This window comes from Mycteria americana, chromosome 1 (genome assembly GCF_035582795.1).
Source record: "Mycteria americana isolate JAX WOST 10 ecotype Jacksonville Zoo and Gardens chromosome 1, USCA_MyAme_1.0, whole genome shotgun sequence".
Taxonomy (NCBI): domain Eukaryota; kingdom Metazoa; phylum Chordata; class Aves; order Ciconiiformes; family Ciconiidae; genus Mycteria; species Mycteria americana.
In genome coordinates, this window is record NC_134365.1 from 99,700,858 (window position 1) to 99,728,349 (window position 27,492).

The 27,492-nt window shown below is 40.4% G+C and overlaps 1 protein-coding gene across 1 annotated transcript; it reads right to left on the reverse strand.

Moving 5' to 3' along the window:
• Window positions 1-6,583: 6,583 nt before the first annotated feature.
• On the reverse strand, window positions 6,584-26,276 carry IFT57 (intraflagellar transport 57). The gene is made up of 11 exons (XM_075514948.1): window positions 26,065-26,276; window positions 21,847-22,009; window positions 20,645-20,763; window positions 19,959-20,049; window positions 16,976-17,044; window positions 16,304-16,426; window positions 11,946-12,017; window positions 11,186-11,317; window positions 10,183-10,245; window positions 8,277-8,343; window positions 6,584-7,015 (listed from the first exon to the last, which is right to left on the reverse strand). The coding sequence occupies exons 1-11, from the start codon at window positions 26,268-26,270 to the stop codon at window positions 6,837-6,839; spliced, it is 1,284 nt and encodes a 427-aa protein (XP_075371063.1). The 5' UTR covers window positions 26,271-26,276; the 3' UTR covers window positions 6,584-6,836.
• Window positions 26,277-27,492: the final 1,216 nt, after the last annotated feature.

Consider the following 27,492-nt stretch of genomic DNA (forward strand, 5'->3'; position numbering starts at 1 on the left):
GTTCATTGCTGTATTCTTGAAGCTTTATGTTGGGGTGACTCTGCTGAAATCAGGAATGGCAAATTCAGGTGTTCAGAGACACCCCACAATATGTGGCCACAGGATAAAAATCTGGGTCCTACAGGGAATATTACAGCTTTCTAAAGGCTATCTCCTGAGGCTGAATGGTCTCCATTTCTCCTTTTCTTCCACCCCTGGGCAGAACACCTTTCTTTCACAAATGAAAGGTTCCCTCCTCCTAGCCAAACCTTATGCTGATAAAGGTCAAGTTAGCTGCTTTGAAACTCTGGGTATCAATACAGCTCTTAAAGATGCAGACAAGAAGGAATTTTCTTTGCAGAAGCAGGTGGTTGAAATATAAGGGGTTTTGAAAGCTGCAACATAAAGATGTCTCTCCTCCAGACAAAGAGAGAAGCAGATCCATCCAGAATTCTGAGGCTTTAGGCATAAAAGTTACAGTGTATGAAGAGAGAGGTGGTGAAGATCTGAAAAAAAACAGGTGAGGTAGGAAAGCTAATCCTGACTCAGAAGAACATTTAGCCTGACCCCAAGAACAAGCCAAGAGATCCAGTCTACCAGGAGAAGACTTGAATTTGTGAGCAGCTTGTGCGTTTTATTTTCTGCCTTTTTTTTTTATTCATTCTGGGCACAGAAGTTACCGCCTGGCTTCATCACCGCTTTCTCCTCCCCCTGATGAGAACAATCAATGAGACACTGAGTTTTGATTGTCTGCTTTTAGCAGAAGGGTGACGAGCACCATGGTGTTCACCTTCCTTCTGTATGGAGCTGTGACAGCAAATTCAGTCTGCCCAGCCTTCTACAGTCTCCTGTAGAAAACCCCTACACGGTTTTCTTAAATACTCTGTAGAGAAGCTAAGGTTTATATGACAGGATAGGTGGGGCCAGCTTCCTGCTTCTAATCTCCTCTTGACACCCACACTGAATCCATATCAGCAGGCCTCCCGGCAGTGGCTGCTTACAGGTGGGACTCTACAGAGACACACCAGGTAGTTTCCACCCAGGTTAGCAGAAGCTCAGACAGACTGACCGCATCATTTATATTCAGGTCATGTTGTCAAATTTTCCAGTATTTGGAGGGAAACATCATCACAGAGGGGTAAACTGTGCACCTGAGAGGGATGAGGACTAACTAGAAGCAATGAAGGGAATATAACTAAGTGAAGGCATGTTTTCTGTATTTAAGAAAAGATAATATGGGAGAGCTTTTTAAAGGAAGCTTTTTCATTCTATCCATTTGAATTTGTTACCTGTATATCAATCCTGTTCACAACTGAGAGAAAATGTAATTGACTTTCAATTGTTTATCTTCTCTAACACAGTTACCTGCAATTCTGTTTTACAACAGAGATCACACAAACCCAAACATACTATTAAGTACATTCTTATTCAAACAGAAATGTCAGAGTACTGGAGTAGTCATAGCAAAAAACCTCTCCAAACCTGCCACACCTAGAGTATACCTTTCTGCCCCAGGAACAAAGTCTTCTCAGAACAATATTTTTTATTCTTTATTGCCAGTATGATACAGCTGAAGATAATGAAAATCTTCAAGTACATTTTACTTGAGCTTATAATACAGGCACTCTACAGAAGGCTGTAATGAAATGGCTGCTAGACAGATTAGTACAAAATTAATGAATGACACTCTTAAGATCACAGAGTTTTCATTATTTTTACTGTTGTTTGATAGCATTTGTCAAACTCAGCAGAAATCCTTCCTGCCATCATACTGGGAACTTGTGCATTTCCTATAACAAAGGAAACAGTGATCAACAGATGCTGTCAAACCTCTTGAAACCTTCTGCACAATTTTTTGGCACTAGTTTCTGGCAAAATTTCACAAACGGCCTGTCCCGCTTGGTCTGACCACTGGCTCGTATTCTTTCCCAAATGGATTCTTTGAAAAGAGGTAACATGCTCATGGGCCAGCAATGCTGACAGAAGGATAGAGAGAACTCTCAAAAACCTTACCAGAGCCCCCCCTCCCAAGATAGAGTGAGAAACTTCAGCCCTAAAACTAGAGGAGGGATGGGAAACTTTTGGTCCAGGGGATGCCCACAACGCACAGTTTCATTCTTCATGTTACTACTGAATAACACTAAGATGTCATTTGAAGTATTGCTATCCTTTGAAAGCCACAGAAACAGGGAAATATTTTGAATGAACAATTGCAATTATTAAGTCATCAAGGAATATTATTAGAAATAATTATTCTGTACTTCTGACCTTAAAATATTCATCTTCGTTGATTTTTACAACAGGTAGCTAAGACATGTGAGTGACTAGCATGTCTCAGCCACTTCTGAGATGGAGTACTGAGACACAACCACTCTTAATTACTTAAGAACAGGAATGAAAAAGAACAGAGTGAAACTAGCCAGTAAGTGAAAGACTAGCATTATTCAGATTGTTGTTTACTCTCAATAAAAAGCTCTCAACCCCTCTCATACCAGTGTTGCCTGGGAATAATTGTTTGCAAAATTGTAGGGCCGTTACTATGAGGCTGGAAGACAGACATTTCCAGCAACACCAAGCCCTGGAGCAACAGCTAAGTATTAGCTAATAGTTGAGAAAGCCCTGGTAATGGTGTTTGCTGAAGGGAGAAATACATTGAGAGGAGGAAATGGCAGACCAAAATAACTTTGGCAATCCGAGTCTCCTGTGGAAACTTCCCACCTATGAACAGCAGTCATGCAGAAAAGCTGCTGCTCTGTCTTCTGTTTACTTAAGCTTACAGGTATAGGCCAGGCATTTCCCAAGCTTTATTTCAAGCCTTTGTCAGAAAACACACAGCCATTTCCTAAAACATTAACACATCAACATGAAAGTGGGAAGCAGTAATGGTGCGGGAACTGGGGCAGGGTATTCACAGGCATGTTGTTATGCTTCCGAAGTCTACTGCTAGTTTTGGCTAAATGACAGGCAGGAGTGTGCGCACCGCATGTGCGCGTGCACGTGCAGCTGCCTTGTGGAGGCACACTGCAGCATTGACATTCAGGGAGCAGGCGGAGAGCCAGCGTGAAAAGAAACAGCATCACACTAATTTCTTCTTTTTTTAATTAACATTTGTCAAACTTGGAGAGAAGCCCAGGCTGCAAAATTTGGATGCAAAATTCAAAGAGCGCTGAAGCTGGAAATGTTCACATACAGGCTCTTCATTTATGCCTAGTCTTTTTTATAGGTCATGCAGAGATGACTTAGTTGCTCTTGCTGTAACTTACAATTAGCAATACAGTGATTTTTTTTTTTGTATGTCATAGTGCACAGCAGTGCTATACTCCAAAAAAAGTGGCAATGTCTAATAGTAGGTGGGCATTTGTTTTCCTTTTCAAGAAAGAATTTTCCCTGAAGTTCCTCTCTTTCAAGTGGGGGAAGAGGGGAAGGCCTTTAATGCCATCAGCAGAAAAGAGTGAGAATATTTTGACCAGATCTGGGAGTTGTTTGTAACAAGTGGTTTCTCAAGTTTACGTGAAATTTGGTTCACCTTCCTGCACAGCACACACTGATACAAGTTCAAATGATTAACTTCGGTGTCATTACCAAAATACTGAATTCTTGGTATATGATTGAAAGCCACTACTAAACTCTTGCAATTTCAGTACTAAGTCATTAACTCCACAGAAGGTTCTCGATGCAAGAATTGGATTAAGAGGTAAAAATCCAGCCCTTACTTCACACTTTTTACCAGCACAGCACATAATATTCAGCAAATCATGCTGTCTGCTGACATTAGAAGAGAATGGGGATTGGAATATTACACATATTAGCCTCTTACTGTAATAAATATAACATCACTCTCAAACATCCTAAATGGCCTGTAAACAGCACCTCTAATATGGCAGCAAGCACTAAGGCTACTTCCAGTTTCTAGCAGGCACTTGCATCCATTACATCCTAGCCTAGAGATACATAGCCCAGGGAAATAAGACATTGAGTCATATTATGAGGTTCAGAGGGATTTCAGAGTTGCAGAAACCCTAAGAAGTAATACATTGCTAGCGTTCCTTTTCTGGAGCTTTGGGGAGTACAGGCAGGAGAGTGAGCTGGCTACTGATGAGCCTTCCTCAGCCACATTTTTCCAAGAGCCAAGTCTCAGCTCTCCCTGGGGCCACATATGAGACTCAACTATTGCAGTCCTCATGGCAAGGACAAAACCCATGGCTTCTCTGACCAGATTCAGCAAATGAAACTCCTTGTTTGTCCCTCTGCACTACTTCTGGATCTGTCTACGGCTAGCTTCTATTTGGCTTCTAGATGACATGTAACAGTGACACCGTGCCTCCATGCTGGTGTGTTTCAGCGGAGTGAAAATGGTAAAGGTGCTTGGAAGAGGAGAGCTGTATATAAAAGTTAACTCTTACGAATAGTCCTTCTGCCCCCAGTATTCTTCCAAAGAAGAGAGACTGTTTTATAGCACAGCACAGCTTCACGTGCATCCTACTAACTTAGTGACACCTTCGTTTTGTTGGTATTCAGTTCTGACATTGCATGAGGTAATAAGCAACATATGAAATAATGTGAATCAAGTGATTCGATTTTAATGTGGTTTCTGCTTCCTGCATTGATCCAGCAGTGGAATAATTACACAGATAGTTGCTTTTTCAGAACAGCCTTTCAGGCTGCTTGTGACAGACCTCATTGCTCTCCTCATGCTTTTAAGGAAGGTGGTGTGGCCACTTGCTGGATCAGTAAGACTGCTTTCAAAGCAGAGTCAAGTGGTTTTACTGTCTAAATGGGCAAAAGCTGTTCTTTACAAGGTGACATTTAAGGGCCACGTATCACTCTTGAGACAACAACAGAAGTGTCCTGCTTAGATTAATAGTTTCAGACAGTACCGTGAAAAATAATGTAGATTAATTACATATAATGAGCACACTATTTTAGAATTACTTTGGCATAAAGGAGGCTAGCTTTTCTTCCGGAGATTTTTCTACCACATTAGAGGGTTTTTGACTGTGCTTGTCTCAACAGCTTCACTTCTAATAGAATAAGAGGCTCGATTCATAAGGGAAGGTTTTTGATTAATTTTGTTTCTTATTAGCATGAATTAGCACGAAGGAGGAGTTTTTTGGGGAAAGTATTTACATAAACAGCATTTACACAGCACAACATTTGCAATCCAAAAGCATCAGTGAGCTGCTTTGCAGGCAATGCAGAAGGGGATTGCTTTTATCTTAAGTTGAAGTAAACCGACTGTTAAAGTAAATATGCAGTAGCAACACCACCTAACAAAGGGAACATGAATAATAACTTTTCTAATTTAAGCTGAATGTGGGAGGATACAGGTAGGCAGCAAAAGAAGTTGAAAACCAATTTCCAGTGTGATTCATAGAGATTTTCAGCAGTTGCTTGCACAGGTAAATTATAATAGTTGGCATTTACATATAGTTTTTCACGTATTAAAATCTGATGGATTTCTTTTTGGCAAATGAAATACTGAAGCACAACAAAGTTAAGAAACTGGCTCATGGTACTGACTGTGTCAAGTGTCTTGACTTTCAGACACAGAACTAATCCACTGATTCTGCAGAATACTGCTCACCTTTAAGTGAGAGAAATTAATTGTAAGATGAATGGAATTACAGAAGTTAGGGGAGGATTTTAATATCACTGGAATTGTACCAATACTGTCCATGGCTTATGAACAATGGTAACCAAAAGGATGTACTAATACTTTAATAAGGTTATGTCTTTGTTCCATGCTCCTTCATTACCTATAATATCTAGAATCACTCCCTACCTACACATTTACTGAGACAAAGGGAGCTCCCTGTTGCCATTACATTTCTAACCCTTTCCTCCTACATTTTTCTTCTCATTCCATATTACACAACTAGATTTGGCAACATTTTTCCTTAACAGTGATCAAAATCAGGTGTTCTGACACAGGAACAGAAAACAAGAATAATCCAAATGATGTCCACAGGGCTCTACTACATACTATAAATGAAAACAGCGTTTGACCCAATGCTAACATAAAGTGACTCTGAAACAGTGATGACACATAAAAAAAATTAGAAGGCCAAAAGTAATTTCCAAACAATACCTTTCACATTCTCTCGTCTTGTATAGATTTTGTTATCATTGCTTCTGTTACAGGCAATGTAAAAATAAAACAATGACAAAAAACTTCCATACCAGTCTGTCTAGAAAATAATTCCAAAAAAAAGGATAGCGAGGAATTGAGGAATACAGTGGTTGTCCATTCACAAATTTGTGTAGGGCTGCCCTAGGAGCATGCCAATATTATTACCACTATTACAACATTAGTTTTCTGCTTAATTCATAAACTTAAAGTGGAAGCAACAATTTACTTTTACTTGCAGCTGAAACAATTTTGACCTGGCCTTTTAGAAAGGATAACGCTGTATTATTTCAATATCAGCAATTAAATACTTTCTACTAAACATATGTAAATAGCAATAATAGACATTTTAAATTCATTTCAAGTCCTTCACAAGCAATTTTCATTCGGCACTGTAGAATATCAAGATTACAGGCTGTCAGTATCGTTCTATAGACTTTCACGCTACATAACATTCTCCAATGAAGTAGAGACATGTTCATTAATAAGAATTTATTAGTATATCTAGAAGGGATCTGCAGTAAATCTTTACAGAACAAAACTAAACGTGACTCCATGCTGAATCCAAAGTGTGCATGCATGTTACTTCTTAAAAGTGCATGACAAGCATCTTAAAAACAAAAAAGAAAAATGAACGCCCCCCTCCCCCAACAAAAAGGAACCTCTAAACTAACAAAAAGCAACTGGTAGAAAACGGTATTTTGGGCAGACCAAGTCAGCTCCAACAATTTTAATAGGCACCTACTGGGGCTTCTGGAATCACTGCTGCATGCATATCTCTAGTCATATTAGATTTCTCTTTCAGCTTTGACTGGAGTAATGTGTGTTCCATTACACCAATTTGTATGTCCATCTGAATGGTTTCTTGCTTCAGTTTTGTTAAGGCCTGTTTAATCTTCACTAGAGGAGCTGTTCAAAAAAAGATAAACAGTGCAACTCTGTGTCAGCTACTTAACACAAAAGTATCATTTTCTATAATTCACTCCTTAAAATTGAAGAGTTGAATGAACAAAAGGGCGTTCTACTCTAAAGACTTGATTGTACTGATACATCATTTTTAATATGCAAGACACTTTAAAGATAGAAATAGGCGATTACAATTTTGCTGTCTTCTTGACATCTAAGATCTGCATAAAGATGTGCATCAACATTAAGATAGGTTTGTCGATGATGTCTTTTGCTCAGCTGAAAGCCTCATCCCAATAGCTGACTTGGGGTTTGCTAGAGAACTGAAGACACCTTCAGCAGGATGTCATCTTACCTGTGAAAAGCTATAAAAATATTTTGTCCTCCATACTTTGTTTCTAATCCCTCACTTCCGACTAATATCACCCTAGCGATGCTGCTGCTGTTGCATCATATTGCTCCTTATAATTCTGGGCTCTAGAGTTTACCCTGACCCTTGGCCGTGCCCTAATACAGAAAAGGTGTTGTGAGGCACGCAAGTAGCTCCTTCACAGTGAAGCAAGGGTGCACAAAATGTATTCATTTGTCACTGACAACTACTTAAGTAAATTAGCTGTAATGGTTACAGTTAAATATGGATATAGATTGCATATTTAGTCCTACTGTAACATACGTCAATTTATTTCTGCATTCGTATTCCTTATACATTTGCAACAGAACGCATTTATCAGGAAAAATCTCAAACCACCAAATCCCGAGTCTGAGACAAACTAATTCAAATAGGTATGTAGTTTTGAAAATTAAAAAAGTCCAAACACCAAAACAATATTAAAAAAATATTTTAAAAGTCCAAACATCAAAACACCAAAATGAATTTTCTCACTGACTCCAGCCAGCCTTAGGGAATCTAACAGCTACTGTCAGTAACTATTTCAGAGTACAAGGGCTTGAACCTGTAATGTGTGAATTTCTTCCAGGGAGTTGATAACTATTCAAAGCAGAGACAAAACCCATATTTTTTTAGATTTTTACAAATAATTTACCAGAGGGGGAAATCCTGGAACCTCTACTTTCTGCAGACTTACGTAACCTTTTCAGAGAGGTTTAGACTCCTGGTTTTCTTAGACACCTTTTAAAATTTTAATACTGATAATTTAGACTAGTCACTCATTCTGGTCTTGTTTTATTTTTCTTTAATAAAGGACAAATTATATACCTGTCACTGAGAAAACAGGTGTTTGGTTTGAGGCAAAAATATACTTACCACCATCAGTCATACTGCTTCCTTTCTCTTCCGTTTCCTGCTTTACTCTCTCTAATACTTCTGTAATCTTAAAATAGAGATTTTTTTCTTGATTAAACCAGATAAATGTCAAGCTAAAAAAAGCAAACAAAAAAAATTCTCTGCTGAATAACCGCATTAGTTAAAAAAAAAAAGAACTAATCTGTCTTAGTTGTTGTAATCGGAGGAAATTTTTTTTTCAAACGTTAAGAAAATTTTAATTTAACTTTAAATAAATTAAATGTTGTAAAAAGAGCAACAAGTTGGCCAAACAGCATGGTGTTACTAAGAATGTGCGCATCCCAAAACAATAAAAACAACAGTGTAAGTGTTGCAGTATTATGCCGGATGGAAGACGGGAACCAGTATCCCCCTGCAGACCAAGATTCACCAAATGACCATGCCACCTGACCTTCTGGAAGCGTCAGGACTTCAACAGGTGGTGGTGGAAACCTCAGAAACAGCACTGCAGCAAAAGATGGTGCAGCAGTCAAGCCTGCTGGCACTGGTACAGGTACGGGTATGTGAAATGTATGTATGAAGGACAAAAGTGCATTTTGGCACTGACTATCGACCAGTTTGCCTTTGCAGACAATGAAGAAAAAGTAAATATATGATTCTAAGGTACAGTCTGGGTAATAATTCAGTATTTTTGTCTATAATATAAAAATGGCCCTTCATTAAGGCTTCAGTAAGCTTTTTCAGTAACAAAAAAGAAACATCGCTGCATTGTTAATGCATACCTACAGCGGTACTGGTATCACTAAGTGGGCTGAGATTTGATTGCATGCTTGAAAGCAGATCAGTAACAATATCCAACGTGTCTAGTTTATCTCAGATATACACCATTGCATCTACATAGTTTGAAGGCTGCCAACTAGTAACATATTCATCATTACTAATCAGTCAATAACTTGCAAAGCACAAACACATTATAAATCTGAAGTCATCGTAAAGTACTCTCTTTTTCAAACTTACTTCCTTGAGAGTGAAACAGAAAGAAGCTCTAATTCTGCAGAATCCATACACTCAGAAATCTTTGCTAGAAAACTCATTAAACTGCTGTATTATCTACTGCAGTTGGACTAGATGATCATTGTAGGTGCCTGAACTATTCTATTCTATTCTAAAACATCTCAAACTTGTCTTACAATTTCTAGCACATTTTTATGGTGTGATCTATTTTATGTGACTATTCCAGACACTTTATCGTCTAGTATATAAAGTGGGTTTTTCAAACCCAAACAACAGAGCCATTAAAAAAATAACTTCTGAATTGGACAAAGGGTTGAGATATTTGGAAATCAGGCAGTAATTCTAAATGAAATGCCATGAAATAGTCAACATGTTGAGGCATTTAGGAGTCTGGGGATTCTTCTTTAAATTTGTCAGAGCACTGATTTAAAGAAAAAAAAAACAACAGAAAACAGTTTTAGGTATTAAGATAATTTGACTGGTATGGAAAAGTTACTATTTAGTCAAATATTGCTTTTAAGTACTTGGAAGATGAAAATTTCAAATAGTTAATTTTAACTAAAAATAAGAGTTAAGCTTTTCTTCTTCCAAAGAATTTATGGACATGACTTGATTAATCCTCAATAATTTTAGGACACAGGTTATAAAATACAGAACACTTACCCTCTTTTACAAACTGCGGAAATTAAGAGCTCACAATAGTTTGCTCAAGTTCACAAGTTAAAAATCAATGGCAGCCTGGGTTTAAAATTTAGGGACTGCACTAGATTGCCTCCACTAAACAAATAGATTAATCTTTAACATGAGAACAAATCAGAAAGAACTGGGTTCATAATACCGCAAACACTAAATGCCAACTCTCTGAAGATTGTTTTAAAATAAGCAAAAGAAATTATGTGAAGATGTGTTTTACCTCAGAAAGCACTCTAATCCTTTCAGTTACTCCTCCACTTCCCTCCTGGTACTTCTCTTTAGCCTGGGAAGAAACATGTTTTTTGCTGTAATGACAAAGCTGAAGAGATGTATGCAGATAGCTCAGAGAGAACACCAAAACTTGTTCTCACATGTCCCAATTCTAGAAACTCTCCCATGAAGTCCCAATGACTTTTACAGCGCTACACATATGAGGACAGGCTTGAAACATGAGCCCCTATAATGACTATCATTCAAAAAATTTAAAGCAGTTTTAAAAATTGTAATAGTCCTAATACATACACAATAAGAAGTGTGTTTTCTAATCATTTACATGAGGAAATAAACATAAAGAAAATTTGCCAGAATGCAGACAGAATTGAATCCTGAAACCCAGAATACTTCATCATCAACAATAAATTACTATCTTGAAGTTTCTTAAAGTTTAACAATAAGGTAAACAGAAAGCACAGAGGTCAAATCCTGTTAGCCTTATTTTAACATCATGCCCACAAATAGGAGGGCTAGCCAAATGGCAGCTTATACAGGCCTCCTAACTAGGGGATCAAAAAGCTTCTCAAACAGCACTCTATTGGCATAAAAACTAAATGAAGCAAAGTAATCAGAGCACTTTGTGCATGTTAGCATGAGTAATCAATATAAGAGATGAGTGCTGGACTGAGACTGTACTTTTTCTACTCATCACACATGCGTGAACTTCACAGGGAAAGCAGCAGAACTAGCAACTTACCAGCTGCTCAAGATTGGCAACAGATTTACATAATATTCAAGCAAAAAACATTTACTTTCCCCTGTAGAATAGTTGAATAAAAATTGCTAGTTTAGCTTCAAAACTATATAATTTGACAGCCAATCAACATTTCCGCTGCTTTATATCCAACAGCAGAATTCACAGATGACTCCTCCGAGTCTTCTTTGCCTTCACCCTCACTTAATAGCAAGGTAATACTAGAGAAGGCAACAACGAAAGATCAGTGCATTACCTCACTCAGCAAGGCTTGCGCTGAACGGTACTCTTGAACCAAGTGCTCCAACTGATTGTTGATGTACTTTTCCCTGCTATTGATCTTTTCCAATGTTCTGCTGATTTCATTATGGAGTTTGTCAAGGTAACCCTAGAAAATCATATTCTGTGGGTTGACAGTATACAGATAGTACACAAAGAGTATTAAAATGGTGCTGTAATTAAGAAAGGATATGGAAGTCTACAAGTGAAAGAGAAAAATATTACAGAAATGCTATGTTTAGCCAACAAAAAATTATTCCTAATGTGTTCTGGTTTGCCCACCTCCAAAACACATGTTTCAAGCTTTACTGCTTCCATCACTCTCCCCCCCTCAATTAATTACAAATGTCAATGTCAGTAAGTTACTCTAACAACGGTATTTGACAGTATTTTGGGTTTTTTATCAGCACTTATTTTCAGATTGTATTATTGTATTATTCTGTTTTGCCTTCTGTAGTCAGGATGCACTTATGCAGGATGCATTATGGTAATGCATACATTAATGAGCCCTAATATCCCTGTTAATCCTCACATATACAACTCCTTCCCACAAGATATTTTGCCAGTCCCACTGTCCCTAATCATCATTATTATATGTTTCCCTTTTTAGTTTTACAGCATTAGCACAAATAAAATGAAGAAAAAAAAAATCAATTTAGTTCTTAACGTATATCAAATAAAAGAGAAAATAAAAATGCTGACAGCTCAGTGAAATATTCTGCACATACAAGACATACCCTAGTTTCTTTCAAAGAAGACTCAATTCCATCCTTATGCTGATGCATTTGATCTACATGAATCCTCCAATCCTAAAAAAGATGCCACAAAGTAAAACACAGGTAAGTACAACTTTTATCTTTCTCTGGTTACTAAAGCAGAGTATGCAAGGCAGGGTCAGTTCTCTTTTATACTATTACTGTATATTATTCTGCCACTGCCATGTTCATATCCAGAGGCACTTGCTTAATGTGACACAATTTATAAATCTCCTAAATGTCACATGACAGATCCATAAACAAACACTGACAACCTCACTGATACCACAGTAGCTATGCTTTTTAGAGTCTGTTTAATCTTCATGGAACTATTTCTGCTAGAAACCACTCTGGGCACAAATACTGAAAATATTGATTATATTTGCACTAGCTCAGCTTATTCTTAGACAAAATGAGTGCTTCAAATGCCCAGCACCTACGAGTTCCAGACTATCAGATCCTCCCTTTCTACTTAGCCCTTACTGTTATCAGGAGAAGACTGGAAAGAAATAAAAGAGGCAGAAATACCTAAACTTGGTTTTGATAGTGGGACAAAATTAGAAGGGGGAAAATTATTTGCAGCTTGTAGGTCATAGGAAACATACATGGACTCAGGGATGGGGGATGAGAAAAGGTCCTGTTTTGACTTGATAGGTAGGCATCTTTTACTTAGAAATCAATTCCAGTTCCCAAGCTTTATCACAAATTTTTTGTTATCAATTGAAACTTTTTACATCTCCCAGACCAAAGCCCAGCTGCAGAGAGACTGTGAGTTCAACATGAAGCAGAGTAGCAGCACTGCAGAATTACTGCTATTTCAGTACTGTGTTTCTGAACATGCTAAGAAACATTTTTAAGATTTTTAAGTTTTTGGCACTGTACTGGTCTAGGTGTTAAAAAAAAAAGTGATCTTAATAAATCTTTATCACTTGAAATCAAACCTTAGGAGACTTTCTTGTAAAATAGGTACTGTAAGGATACATGGAAGGTGACAGCGCTTGCTTCAGTAAGATTATCTGATCAAGGACCTTGTCAAAAAGGATGATAAGCAAAACAAAGAGGCACAAACATGACCAACAACCAATAATGGAGGCAGTCACAAGAAAAAAACCTGGCCAGTTACACTAATGGATAAAGGCATGTGGAGTGTGAGAATGTTTGTATCAGTAGAATTATCTGATCAAGGACCTTGTCAAAATGGGATAAGGAAAAGGGGGAGGGGAAAAAAAACCCAACAAACCTAGAGAGACACAGACCTGTCAGACAAACACTAAGGGAGACAAGGACAAGAAACAAAGCTCATCAGTCACACTAACTGATGGGCTATTAAGAAACTGCAAGCATCACTTCAAAGAAGGTGAACCTGGCCCTTGCAACCGATAGCAATGCAAACCTGGGGGTTCTGGATATTCGGGAGGAGGGTTGGTGCAACTGTGCAAACTGATGAAGCAATGTGCAGGGGAAAGGGGACTGGGGAGGAACAAAGTGGGGAACAGAGAGAGGTATAAGAGGGGCGTGTGTAAACTGTTGCCTGTCCACTTGCCTGACTGAGCCCTGTGCCTGATCACTGCAGTTTGTTGTATCTTCTTATTAAATTCTTTTTTTAAATTATCTTTCTGTGCAGTCCCACACTCTATCCCATGCGCGTATGAGCGCTGCAAGGACTAAGTGCCAGCTGCTGGTGAGAGAGGATATGGGGCCAGCAACTGGAATCAGACCAGGGCTGCAAGTGTCCCAGGCCTGGGGTGTCTGCAGCTGGAGAGAGTGGGGGTCTCAGTGCCAGCCACAGCACCAGGTGAGGGTCTTGGCCACCAAGGCAGGACAGGCATCTATCCCAAAATCAAGCTACTGGGAAGGACCAGTGTGAGTAAATCAAGTGAGTAGCTCAGTGCCAGCAGCTGGAGCGAGACTGCAGTGCCAGCTGCTAGGGTGGGGACAGGCAAATGTTTGCATCTTCCCTGACCCTGCTGTGCACATGTAAAATTCAATAGCAGACTTAAAACTGAACTAACCGTCATGTAGTAGACCCTGGATCCAGGCCTGGGTATGAGGCAGGCAGAGGGTATATGCTGGTATTCAGGGGGACCCACAAATGTAGAGTATCCTTAAGATGAGCACGTGAGTGTGTGCACCTGTTTGCTGGCAAGTGTCAAGCTGGACTAGTCAGTAGGTAGAAGAGCAGTGAAACAGTTAAGAGGGCCCAGCATCCAGGCAGGGGGATCAGACAGACAGAAGGACCATGCCAGATAATTGAGAGATCCATGAACGTGCATGTGCTTGTGAATCTAGAGAGAAGGCAGGGTGTGCTTTCACTACTGAACTTCAATCTTAATTAGCTGAGGAGGAGGAAGGGGGCCTGGCTGTCTATACTTATATTTAACAGGAGTCCTACAACTGCTGTTGAAGACAGGGCCTTGTTTATGGCAGTTTGTGCAGCTGGCCATGTCAGGGTCCTCTGTGTGATACATGCTTCTGAACCTGCAAACAAGAAAAGAAGTAGCTGCATCCATCAGTCTGGGATGGGGACCCGCAGGTCCCCAGATACATGGGGCTGGGCTGCAGCACCTGAGCAAGATGAATTCCCAGAGGATACAGCCACTTACAATGTCTCATAACAGGTACAAAACAAATCCTGGCTTAAAACAGCTGCACACTTAAACATGTGCCATCCTTCAATGACAGGCAGTTCCACTGATCTGAAGTGAGGCTATTCCCCTGCACAGGACATGCACATAACTACCAAAGGACCGGTGCTTCTGTCTTACTATCTCAGAAGAGCACAGCCGAACATCTCCAACAGCTGTTCAGCCCATGAGGTTCAGCTGCTGCCTACAATTGTGCTGCTGCCCACTATTCTCTTCCAGAATGAAGCAAAGACTAGTAGAGAAAATGTGCTTACGTTGTATGTTGGGTTTTAAGTTTGCAGCAGACTCAAGATCTTTTGTTGGTCTGGTGACAATTGTTCACAATTTGTCAAACTTTGGAGTTTAAATAAAAACAACAAACACTGCACACACACACCTCCCACCCCTGCCCAAGACTTCACAAATAAGTTCTAGTTTCTAATGTCATTGATTAAACTATCAACCCTCTCCTGGTACTATGTATGCATGCACCACGTAGGAAACAGAACATGGTGCTTTTCTTGTAGAATGAAAAAATGCCAAACACTTCTCTCCAGTTATTTCTGAAAGCATGACAGCACAGAAGCTAGAAAAAGAAGAATCCTCTTTTCATGTTTATTTTGACGTATTCCTTATAGCCAAGAGATGGTGCATTAAACTAGAAGCTAGTAAACCTCAGTTCTTACAGTGCCTTTAATTTTCCATGTATGTCTTATATTAAGTTTTAATTTCTTAGTGTGAGAATCAAGCCATCTGTAACAGATGGGCTTGCCGAGGATCAGAGCAAGGTGGATCAAACCAGGCAATTCTTCACATAGAAGAATGCAGTATAGTGTAAAACAGGCAAGCAATTTAACAGATAGTTGAGAGCTTAGCCTATTTTGGGCGAGATAATTATCTTTCATTGAATTCTGTATCACTGCTACAGATTGCTCCAACACCCCAACTAGCTGGGTCACAACAAATGAGCAATTTCAATACTGCACTGATCTGTGTGTGCTATAGAAGCTCCTAGAAAGAATGTTTATGGTGATGCCAGGAATAGGTCCTAGGTTTGGACTTTGACTTGTCAAAGACAGATGTCTACTTGTAAGCTGCTCATTCCAGACTCCTTGGAATAGATTATGGAGAGAAATACTCATTTCTAAGAAATGATGAATTTCATCTTGAGGTAGTTATCTGGATAGGTAAGTAAGATCAGTTGAAAAAGTACTCACTTCTTTTTGCTAATCATAAGGAGAGCCCATGATGACTAGATCAGAGGTACAGACCTACTTTATTGCCATTTAAAGTTCAGCAAGATGAATTCCATGCAATCAACCTTTCATGTGGTTGACAAATAGAACAGCTGAAAGATAAGAAGTTCCTCAGCTCTCTTCCAGGAAGATGTTTTAATAGCTGCTAAACCGAGGGTATAATTTTTCAGAAGTATGAATACATTGGAAATGTTTACCAATTTAAGAAGTTTCCACTGAATACATATATGGAGATAAGGTGCCCTGTAAGTAGCAGAAAAAATTATTCTTATATAATATTGGAAAAAAAACATACTGAAAATTATTGCTTCTAAGGTCAAAGTAAACGACAAAGATTCAGACAAGATAGCCTGGGAGAGCCCATTATTCACAATTCTTGGCAAGACAAAAGAAAAAAATTGTAAATGGAAAGTAAATAACACTGACTGATGTGTACACACGCAAAGCCATTCTCACATACCTTATTGTCAGTCCTGACCGTAACCTTCAGCTGTGGAAGCACACGTTCCACTTCCAGATTCCACTCTGCTGCATCTGTTGTGGACTGTAAAATCTCTTCTTGCTTTGCAGAGTCATTCATGTCCTGTGTAAAAAATCACAAAGTTTATACAAAGTATCATCATTGTGCACAGTGAGAACTGTTAGAAATCACGTTACAATGGCTTAAAGTGTTCATAGTCAGAAAAAAATTTATATCCAGAATGATCTGGACTACAGATATAACAGATTTCTTCAATGGCTTTCTTTGAATTCATAAAGACTAGGAATTAAAATAAATATATCTTCTCATCATATTTAGAATTGAAAAGAATAAAATGTATATAATAAGAAATTATAATACATTCCTGAAATAGCAAGGGGGAAAAAATTAAAATACATTCAAGACACTAATACCATGTTTTCCTAAAAGTCTCTGCAAAAATTTCTTGCAAATGTTTCCAGCAGCCTTGCAGTGATAACAGTTTAGAAACTGGATGTACATTTTTCTTTTAAAATAAGCTGATTTATTTCAGTTGGAATGTTTTTTCAAGTTTAGACTACATAAGGACTTTCACACTTAAATCCAACAGAAATAAATTGCTGCTACAGATGTAAAAATCTCTCAGGAGAGGACCGATGGGTAAAAACTTACCGATCTGTACGTTTGTGCCTTTAGAACATTCAGGTCAATAAAATTTTCTTCATTGTCCGACTCTTCTTCCTTAAGGAAAGTTGCAAAGTAGGACTTCAGTAAGTACCACACAATCTTTCTCCATAATTTTATTTTGCAGGAGCACAGGACAAGGAGTATTAAATTCCAAATTTCTGACGTGGAGAGTTTATGATAATGGCACTTGTATTTACTTAAAAACTTACGAGGAGACACAATATCTGGGACAAGCTGAAAGATGAAAGCTACCCCACATTTCCCTCAGGGTGCCACAGTATTTAAAAACTAAACCAATCAACCAAAAAAAAAAACCAAACTAAAAAAACCCAACAACAGCAGACCTAAGCCCTTTCACATCAAATGGGCCATTATCAATAGCTGTATGGTAACTGTAATTTCTTATGTGTTTCCTAAAGCTTTGCATTAAAAATAAAATCAAACCAAAACAAAAAACAAACCACAACCAGACCTGAACACAGTTTTCAAGATGTTATTTGCACTACAGATTTGGAGCTGCAGAATGATGCCACATTTTAAAAGTGTGCAGAACAATACAATTCAAATTGAGGCAATTGATTTGTTTTCTTGCCCATGACACTACACACTAGGCTGACGGTTTTATAGAATTATCTATTGTAGTCTCAAAATTGCATTCCTCAGTGATCATGATCATCTCAGAGCCCATCACTGCATAAGTCAAAGATGCTTTTGCTGTGCGTTACCCTCCATTTATCTATACTGAATTTCACCTGCCATTTTATCACCCATACACTTCACCCTTATGCACTTTGTCCTCCTGTACATCTTCTGTTAGCCGTTGTCTTTTCCACCAAAGTCAAATTTCATCATTCACCTCCTTTCTAGACAAAGCATGAATGCTGTAATAACATAGGTCTTAGTGTAGAACCCTTCAAGACTCAGTGAAAACCTGGGAGCTTACTCCTGTACCTTACCTAGTTTTTAACTGACAGGGACCAATTTATCTTCTTCTGGCATGTTTGGCCCCTAGTCCCCTGAATACTTGCAAGAAATTAATGGTGACTAGATTGGGACTATCTTTTGCTAAATGGACAATATATATTTGCACAGCACTTAGAAGAACATATTACAACACTACTATGACAACAACAAGACTAGTTATCAGAACTGAGGAATCAAACTGTGCAGATTTCCTCGCATAGCCAGCCTCGCTGGCTACCATTCACCTAATTCCCCGTTATTTACAGAACTAGGCTTGTCTCTCTCAGCCTCATCAATTTTATTCAGAAGAATCAAAACCAGAAGAACAATCAATGAACCTCATCATTAGCATTTAACTACTGGAAAGGCTGCTAAATTCAATTATGGGTACAGCTAATACATCCAGAACATATCGATATATTGGCAGCAACAATGGACTGGGGGAAAAAAAAATTACATCAGGATATAATTAATCCCTGTAGAACCATTAGGGGCTCTAAAAAAGTGGTTATCCACTTGGTATAAACCTAGCTCAATGGTTTTATTAAACACACAAACTTAGAAGAGCTAATAAAACATGTTAGGTGTGAAAATCATGGCCTCAGATACTACCTGAGAGCAAATCCAGAGGTTCTTTGAAGGGTTTCAACTGTGCTTTAGTTAACTGTTTCCTCCCCACTTCCCAATTTAACACCTTAGACCTTAATGAAACACAGAAAAGAGCAGACAGCTGACTGTTTTCATATTTAAAGCTTTTAGCCAACAGCTTACATTTCTGAGGCTGGTTCAAACATGCAATACAGAATGTCTCTTATTGTTCCCAGAATTATTCAAGACTTTTTCTGTGGAGACTTCAAAGCTGGTAAAAATGCAACCAGACATCCACATCACAATATTTGCATATTGTATGAAATTTAAGAATAAAAGTTTGGAATTTTTCTTGGCTAATAAAAATGAGAAAAATAGCACAATACTTAGGAAAACTGTGAGAAGAGGAAGAAGAGAAGCAAACTCTTCAACTGTTACATTCTGGTGGACTATTGTGGCATATAAATTGGGACTATGATCAGAACCATATGGTAACATTACTGGCACTCTATTTCCAACTTTTATGACCTTTAATTTCTCCAAGCACTTGAAAAATTTGAACACAAAAATGGGACAGTTGTGGCATTTTCTATCCAGTATTGCTGGGCCTTAACATTCCAGAAAATAGTTTTCTCCTCAAGTAATTTACTGACCCTGCAAGTGAACACTTCCAGGCTCACAACTTTCGACATTTTGGGTTTGATCTACATTTATTTTGCACAGAATCATCAGCTTTTGGAGAAATCGGATGGGAAACTAACTTTGTTTCGTAATTTTCACTTTAATTGTCTTCAGATAACTTCCCTCTCCAGAAAAATCTTTCATTCATGGAATATATAGCGATGAGCTGCCATGACCTTTCTCTACAGAAACAATTCTGCAACCTTTTAGGTCTTTGCTGGTGTTTTTAAACAAATGCTCAGTTTCCATTTGTTCTTTTCCATCTACCCTGTTCCTAAATCTTAAAATCAACTAAGTACCAAAGTTACTGTTTCCTATTTGCAGGGAAATCTGAGTTACAATAGTGAGCACTCAGTTAAGCGCTGGGCAAATATTAGTCAATTCTGTAAACAGGGATTGAAGTTTTGTTTAATATCAACAGCTCGTTTCATCAGAAAACAAACAATTCTGAATCTATGCAATTTTAATGTATGGTTAGGTTCCACTTCACTTTACATTAACTATAAATGCACATCATAACATAAGCTGTCCCGAAGAGTTAACAACCTTATCTGAAAGGAAACAAAAAACTCTACAGAGGAGCTGACAATACAGGAAAGGAGACACAGGAAAAAAGGGCGATGGAACAGTTAGTAGAAAAGACTTCTTAAACAAAGCCAAACAAAATGAACAGTGATAAAAATTTTGTCATAGCTGACCAATACTGATACAATCAAAACCAGTTAGGTAAACCTACCACAACATCCTCTTCCAGTTTATTAAGGGTTAATTCTGCATCACCTTCTGTTATTTCTTCTTCTTCTAGCTCTTCTGTTGGATATGCTGGCCTGAATTTAGTTCAAAGAACAGCAGAGCTTTTAAACACAGTAAATTGGAAATACCTCTGTAAATTGCTCCTATGCAAACAAAACATTTCATGAGAAGTATGGATGATATGGAATACAACTAGACAGTGTCAAATTATCTGCCATCTAATTTCTCCTAAGATTTCCTTCTGATTAAATACTCAAAGTTACTGTAGCCTACTTGTAACATGATCACATACTGTGCATACCTCCAACTGAAGAGCTCAAGATTGATTGATAGGACCTAAAAGAATATTAATATGCTTCAACTCAACTGTCAGTTTAACAAGCAGTTACGCATAGGAAAATGACCCAAAAAAGTCATCAGTCAAATCTTTATTAATTAGCTAAGTCTATTAATGGCCCAAACTCATCCTTGCTGGTAATAGACAAAATGTGTGAAATTGCATTAGGAATTAATTTGTCCCACTGCTTCAAGCTTAGTTGAATTTTGCATCTCATGAAACATCAAGTAAAACATTTTTGGTAATTACTATGTTTTGTCTTCACAATTACAACTTACATTTGTTTGCTGGAAAACAACACATAAGGGAGGATACTTAAAAGTGTACTATACCTTTTCCAGCTAAAGCCAGTGTATTTCAAGGCTTCTTCAGCTAAACAATCAAGAACATAGCATGCTTGCTCTCCATAACCTGCCTTTAATTTTGAGGGAGGAAAATCCACAGGCCTTCCCTAAAATAAAGAGATATGCTGTTTACTAATGGCTACCCATCAATCGAGCTTCCTCTCAGGGAGTAACAAAATTTACTATGCTAAAACCAAAGTGTCCATTGTGTATGAAGATTTTACCAATGTTAATTCATATTCTTCCCCCATGCAGCTCCAGTCAGGCAACAGAAGGGAAAACAGAACAACCCAAGGAACAGATACAGTGTAGAAATCTTAAAGCTCCTGGTAAGAGGATACTCACAGGGAGCAGAAGAGAGAAGCTGCAAGGGAGGTAGATGGTCAAGCACACAAGTGACATGCTGGCAAGGCAAGAAAACTACAGAGGAACTCAGGTACTGAGACTTAACCACCAGCTTTTCAACATTGCCTTGTTTGTTCCAGATTTTATTTAGAATATTTTATTTTTATTTATTGCTGTCCTACAGAATACATATCTTAGTTTTTTATCAAGTAACTCCTTTAGAGAACAGTGTTCTTAACATCATTCACAGCTGTACCACAGTATAATCTTCCATAAGATCATACTTCCCATAAGTTGATACACTCTCCTGACCTTTGGGGGTTTTTTTTTTTTAAATATTGAAAAAAATCCCAATAGTTCCTGGGAGTTTATGCAACCTTTTTCTCCTTAACAAAAGAAAATGAAGAAAACATGAACACAATTCTAAACCATCTCCTTCACTATGAATTATACCATTGACTTTGGCAGGAGCAGGATCACAAGCACTGTGTAAACTTTCAAGATAAAATCTTTGTCAATTATACTACTATAAATGAGCAACATATGTGGCACTATAAGAAGTAAGCCTAATTTAATCCATTTTACAGATTGTGGAACAAAACTAATTGGAATCATATATAATATTGTAAGACCATTTTTGTAGTGCCAAAGAGTTAGCAAGTAGGTACACACAGTATAAACTTCCAATTAACTAATTAACATAATACAAACTTATAGATAGGAAACGTCTCTCCAGTCCTTAAGAACATAATCAGACAGCAGAGAAAGTGTGTCATTACTGTTATTTCTGAAGGTGATGCACGTGCTTGAAATACACTTGGGAAAACAGCATGTTCAACACTTACAAATGATCGCAATTCTGAGAGTACATTTGATATTATTGCATTGGGGTCATCATATTCTTGTGGCTGTTCGAAGGGATGTCCCGCTTTAGTGATCAACCAAGCAGCAAGTGTGCAAAACATAAAGAACTGCTCACCAGGATTAGTGGGCAGTGCAAAGTAGTGCCTGTTTAAAAAGGGGAAAAAATGGTAAATATTTTGAGCTCCTGAAGCTCTTACAGCATTATAGGCCACCACAGGCTAGAAAGCAGTTTCTTTAACTGACTTTCTCAATGAGTGATCCATCTGAACTAAATTCAGCATGTCTAATTTCACACATAACTACAGTAGACTAAGTTTTCTACATGCAGCTCATCTGTTTGCCCCTTTGAGTAAGCTATTAATCTACATTAGACTTCCAAGGAATAAAATAGAAACTAGGTACTCCTCTTTCCTGCCAGCAGGATTATACAGCTTCAGGTAAACACCACCAAATTAACATTTCCACACAAACACAAGTTAGTCCTCTTATTTACCTGAGCAGTCTCAAATCATGATGAGCTCAATTCTGTTCCCATTTAATTTTAGGGATGCAGAATCCATCCCATCACTTCATAAAATACCACCACTGACTAATTAAGAGCCTGTGCAATGTATTCATTCAAATGTCCCCTGCATAACATAAGATACTTAAAAGCTCAAAAGAATCAAAAGTCAAAGATCCGCAATTGCCAATAACTTGTAGGCCATGAATGAGCTAAGATTTTCCTAAATCTCAGGCATTTTTCACAGGGCAAGTGATTTACAGTGCAAGACAAAATTTAAATTTGAAAAACATCCTCTGAATAGATTAGCAAATGTGATTGATAACTACAGTCAACATCACACAGCAAACAGCCTACTTCAAAAACGAAACTAAAACAATCCATTGCTAAAGCTTTATACCTTTAGCCATGACACTGGAAGCCAGGGTGGATTTGTCTCATCTTTTATCTACTTTAGAACACATTGAAAAATGCTTCAGAAGTGCATATTGCTCTCCATTAAAGAGAGTTTAAACAAATAGCACAAAGAAAGGTATCTGTATTTGGGTATATGACTATGCCTCTTTAAAAATAAATAAATAAATAAATAAATAAATTTTGCATCAAGTGACCACATGAAAGCTTGAATGGCACTTCCTTGAAGAGGAGAGAAAAAATTTAGTGAAGCCTCATTGCCTAAAGAGATGTGTCCTCTTTCTGCCTATTGTCCTTATCCATGCCATTATACCACAGTAACCTCACTTCCTCTTCCCTTCTTAACATCCCCAAGTACTCTTCCTGACAATAGCAATGCATCAAGTTCCTTTTGCTCCAAAGTTCCCCAAAGCTCTTCCCCTTCCCATATTCCTCAAGAGTGGCAAGAGGCTGGTGTACCTAAATCAGTGCGTAAGCTCAGATCAGGAGCATGTTTTTGAAGCGATCCTTCCACCCATCCTCACCTACTGTGCTTTGGGTCACTTTAGAGAGCAAGGTACACAAACCAGACCTATTTTGGATCACACTAAATTGAGATATGTGGTCCTAACGAGAATTCAGTCCATAAAATCAGACCACAGTTAGTCCCCCGAAAACATAAATCGTGTGCACACTGGATACTCGGAACCAAACTCTTCCCCTTACAGACACGGCTGCTCGCTAAGGTGGACTAAGGTTTGCTTCCTTGCTCCGAATATACTGATGGTGCGACAGCTGGCTAAAAACAGCTTACAGCCACTGAGCTCATGCTGAGCCTCCCTCCCAACAAGAAAATAATTTGGACTATGTTTTTTCCCCCATCAAATTGTTGCTTATAGAAAGCTTAACTGTGTGATATGCTGCTGTGCAACCTGGTTGAAACTGATGGACGGATATGAAAGTTAATTGGGCAGGCAGATGTTGGGAGCACATTGGTCTCGTTTCCCAAGTTTCCTGTCTCCCACCGTATTTTTTTAAAAAATAATTTGTTACATGTGAAACAAATATATATTAGATATGAAAAAGCAGGCTTAAAAACAATGGGTCCAAGCCCCCTTACACATACATACCCCCCACAAATACCAGAATACCAGAATTCTGGTATTCAGGACTCTGAATACTAGAAATTCATTTAGGGTAGAGGTATTTTTTGCAGATACACTGGCATACAAATATTCAAACTCAAGTTATCTACTGGCGGCAGGGAAGGTCAAGTGACTATTTACAGAATCACAGAATTGTATAGGTTGGAAAAGACCTTTAAGATCATCGAGTCCAACCGTAAACCTAACGCTACCAAGACCACCACTACACCATGTCCCCAAGCACCTCATCCAAACGTCTTTTAAATACTTCCAGGGATGGCGACTCAGCCACTTCACTGGGCAGCCTGTTCCAGTGCTTGATAACCATTTCAGTGAAGTAAAATTTCCCAATATCCAGTGTAAACCTCCCCTGGCGCAACCCGAGTCCATTTCCTCTTGTCCTATCACTAGTTACCTGGGAGAAGAGACCGGCCCCCTCCTGGCTACAGCCTCCTTTCAGGTAGTTGTAGAGAGCGAGAAGGTCTCCCCTCAGCCTCCTTTTCTCCAGGCTAAACAACCCCAGTTCCCTCAGCCACTCCTCATCAGACTTGTGCTCTAGACCCTTCACCAGCTTCGTTGCTCTTCTTTGGATGCACTCCAGCACCTCAATGTCTCTCTTGGAGTGAGGGGCCCAAAACGCAACACACTATTCAAGGTGCAGCCTCACCAGTGCCAAGTACAGGGGGCATGATCACTTCCTCTACTCCTGCTGGCCACGCTATTCCTGATACAAGCCAGGATGCTATTGTCCTTCTGGGCCACCTGGGCACACTGCTAGCTCATATTCAGCTGGCTATCGGCCAATACCCCCGGGGCCTTTACTGCCAGGCAGCTTTCCAGCCGCTCTTCCCCAAGCCCGTAGCGTTGCATGGGGTTGTTGCGACCCAAGTGCAGGACCTGGCACTTGGCCTTGTTGAACCTCATACAGCTGGCCTGGGCCCATCGGTCCAGCCTGTCCCGATCCCTCTGCAGAGCCTTCCTACCCTCAGGCAGATCGACACTCCTGCACAACTTGGTGTCATCTGCACAGAGCCCTGGGGAACACCACTTGTGACCGGCTGCCAACTGGAGTAAACTCCATTCACCACCACTCTTTGGGCCCGGCCATCCAGCCAGTTCTTTACCCAGCGAAGTGTACGCCCATCTGAGCCATGAGCAGCTAGCTTCTCTAGGAGAATGCTGTGGGAAACCGTGTCAAAGGCTTTACTGAAGTCTAGGTAGACAACATCCACAGCTTTTCCCTCACCCACTAGGGGGGTCACCTTGTCATAGAAGGAGATCAGGTTGGTCAAGCAGGACCTGCCTTTCCTAAACCCATGCTGGCTGTGCTTGATCACTTGGTCATCCTCTATGTGCCGCGTGATGGCACTCAAGATGATCTGCTCCATCAGCTTTCCTGGTATCGAGGTCAGGCTGACAGGCCTGTAGCTCCCCGGATCCTCCTTCTGGCCCTTCTTGTAGATGGGTGTCACATTCACTAATCTCCAGTCAACTGGGACCTCCCCAGTTAGCCAGGACTGCTGCTAAATGATGGAAAGGTTCCATCAGTACTCTTGGGTGGATCTCATCAAGCCCCATAGCCTTGTGAGTCTCTAAGTGGTGTAGCAGGTCACTAACCATTTCCCCCTGGCTTATGGGGGCTCCATTCTGGTCCCCATCCCTATCTTCTGACTCCAGGGGCTGGATACCCAGAGAACAATTGGTCTTACTATTAAAGACTGAGGCAAAGAAGGCGTTAAGTACCTCAGCCTTTTCCTCATCCTTACTTATCACATCTCAGCCTTTACAGGGACTTCCCGTTTTGAAAGCTTCAAAACCCTATGGGCAGCTGTGAAGTTGACTGGTTCTTACTCTACCCAGGCATCCTGTCATCCGAGAGCCAGCCCTCCTTCCTTAATCCCTGACCGCAGGGGCGTAACCGCCCGCTGGGATTTCCTCCTGCGAACGCTGCGGGGTCGCACCCAGACGCGCACACCCGCGGTACGCGTCTGACGCCTCTCGCTGCAGCCGTGGAAGCTACGGACCCTCACGCGTGGAGATTCATACCACGCGGCGCGGAGCCACCCCCCGGCCCCAGCCGGCCCCCGGCCACAGCCACGCGAACGCCTTCCGGGCAAGACCGCCGCCGCCAGCCGCCCGGTGGAGAGGGCGAGGGGCACCTGGAGAGCGGCCGCATGTTGTGGCGCCGCAGCGCCTCCTCCTCGTAGTTCAGCAGCTTCAGCTTGTCCAGCAGGTCCTCCATTAGCACGAACATGTGATAGGCCGCGCCCGGGCCCCGCTCCGCCGTCGCCCCCTCCTCATCCCGGTCCCGCTCCCATGACGCCCCCCCGCGCCGGCTCCCGCCGCCGGCGGCCTCCTCCGCCATCTTGGAGCCCCGCCGCCCGTAACCGAGGCAACCGGCCCTACCAATCCCCGCCTGCCTCGGCCTCAAAACCCACCTCCTGCCCAATCACGGGCGCCGAGAAGCCGAGCCTGTCCAGCGCCAGCCACCAATGGCGGCGAGGCATGCCGGGTCAACATCCAATCACCGCTCCATCGGTCTTCGTCACTTCCGCTCAGTAACCATGGAGACGGCAGGCCGCGGTGGGGGGAAGATGACGTGATTGTTTTGCTCCAGGGGCTGGGCGCGGGCCGGCAGGCAGGGTGTCTGCTTTCATACTGCGTGCAGTAAATAAAGCCCCACGGTGTGGGGCCCGGCCTACAGTCATCCTCCAACACGCAGGGGGTGTATTTCGTAAAGCTTTGCTGCTCTTCCATGCCTGACGGGTGGCTCAGCCTTGGGCTCGCGTGGGTAATCACGGGGCTTCCGTGTTGGCTCCTCAGTTAAACGTTTACCCGATTTAATACTAAGCTGTGAGCGTGTTACACCATGCAGGCTGAGACGAGGCAGCAACTATACCTGCTGATAGCAAAGCTCGTGGGCTGAAGTATGGTAGTTCACAGCTGGAAACGTAAGTCTTGCGAGGCAGAGGAGTTGTAGCTGGAGATCAGCTGCAGTTGCCAACTGGAACTGCTGCGGGTAGGTGGGGGGGAGAGCGGGTGGGAAAGCTGGTGTTCCCAGGAATGCAAGAGATACGCCTCACCTGTGTACTGCTAACGCCAGCTAGGATCTTAGAGGACAGACACTGCTTCCTTTCACGTCTTCCTGCATTTTGTTTGGTTTTCTTCCCTCTTCCCTAAAATACTTGAGTTGTTCTGACAGTTTCTTCTACTGGAAACCAAATAGCACACACGAGGCTTGAATTGTCCAGAGAAAATTAAGCACTAGTGAAATACTGTTAGAAAATAATTACCTAACCCCGCAGACAGCCCAAGGCATTTACTGTTTGTGTTTCAGATTACCAGCTTTCTGAGAAGTGTCATGATAACTTGTTTCTTATGTTCTTTTTGTCCTGTGCCTGTACAGAATTTACCTCGCTCCCTGCGTCAGGTTCCTTAGTAAGAGAATTGCCGGTCTCTACTGCATCTGCAGTGCTTTTGCTCTTGTAATGCCTGAGCACAATCCCCAAGCGACATCACCACTGCTGTGGAAATCACGTTTCTGACGATAACTGATTTCTTCTGTTACTCAGTTACAGCTTGCAGGA

What these genes read in the sequence shown, in the direction of transcription:
- IFT57 (XM_075514948.1), bottom strand. Translation starts at nt 26,270, where the DNA reads ATGGCGGAGGAGGCCGCCGGCGGCGGGAGCCGGCGCGGGGGGGCGTCA. An exon ending in CTTCTTTGAAAGAAACTAGG is followed by an intron (nt 11,318 to 11,945) that starts GTATGTCTTGTA and finishes ATGATTTTCTAG; the next exon opens with GGTTACCTTGACAAACTCCA. An exon ending in CGCAAGCCTTGCTGAGTGAG is followed by an intron (nt 10,246 to 11,185) that starts GTAATGCACTGA and finishes GTTTCTTCCCAG; the next exon opens with GCTAAAGAGAAGTACCAGGA.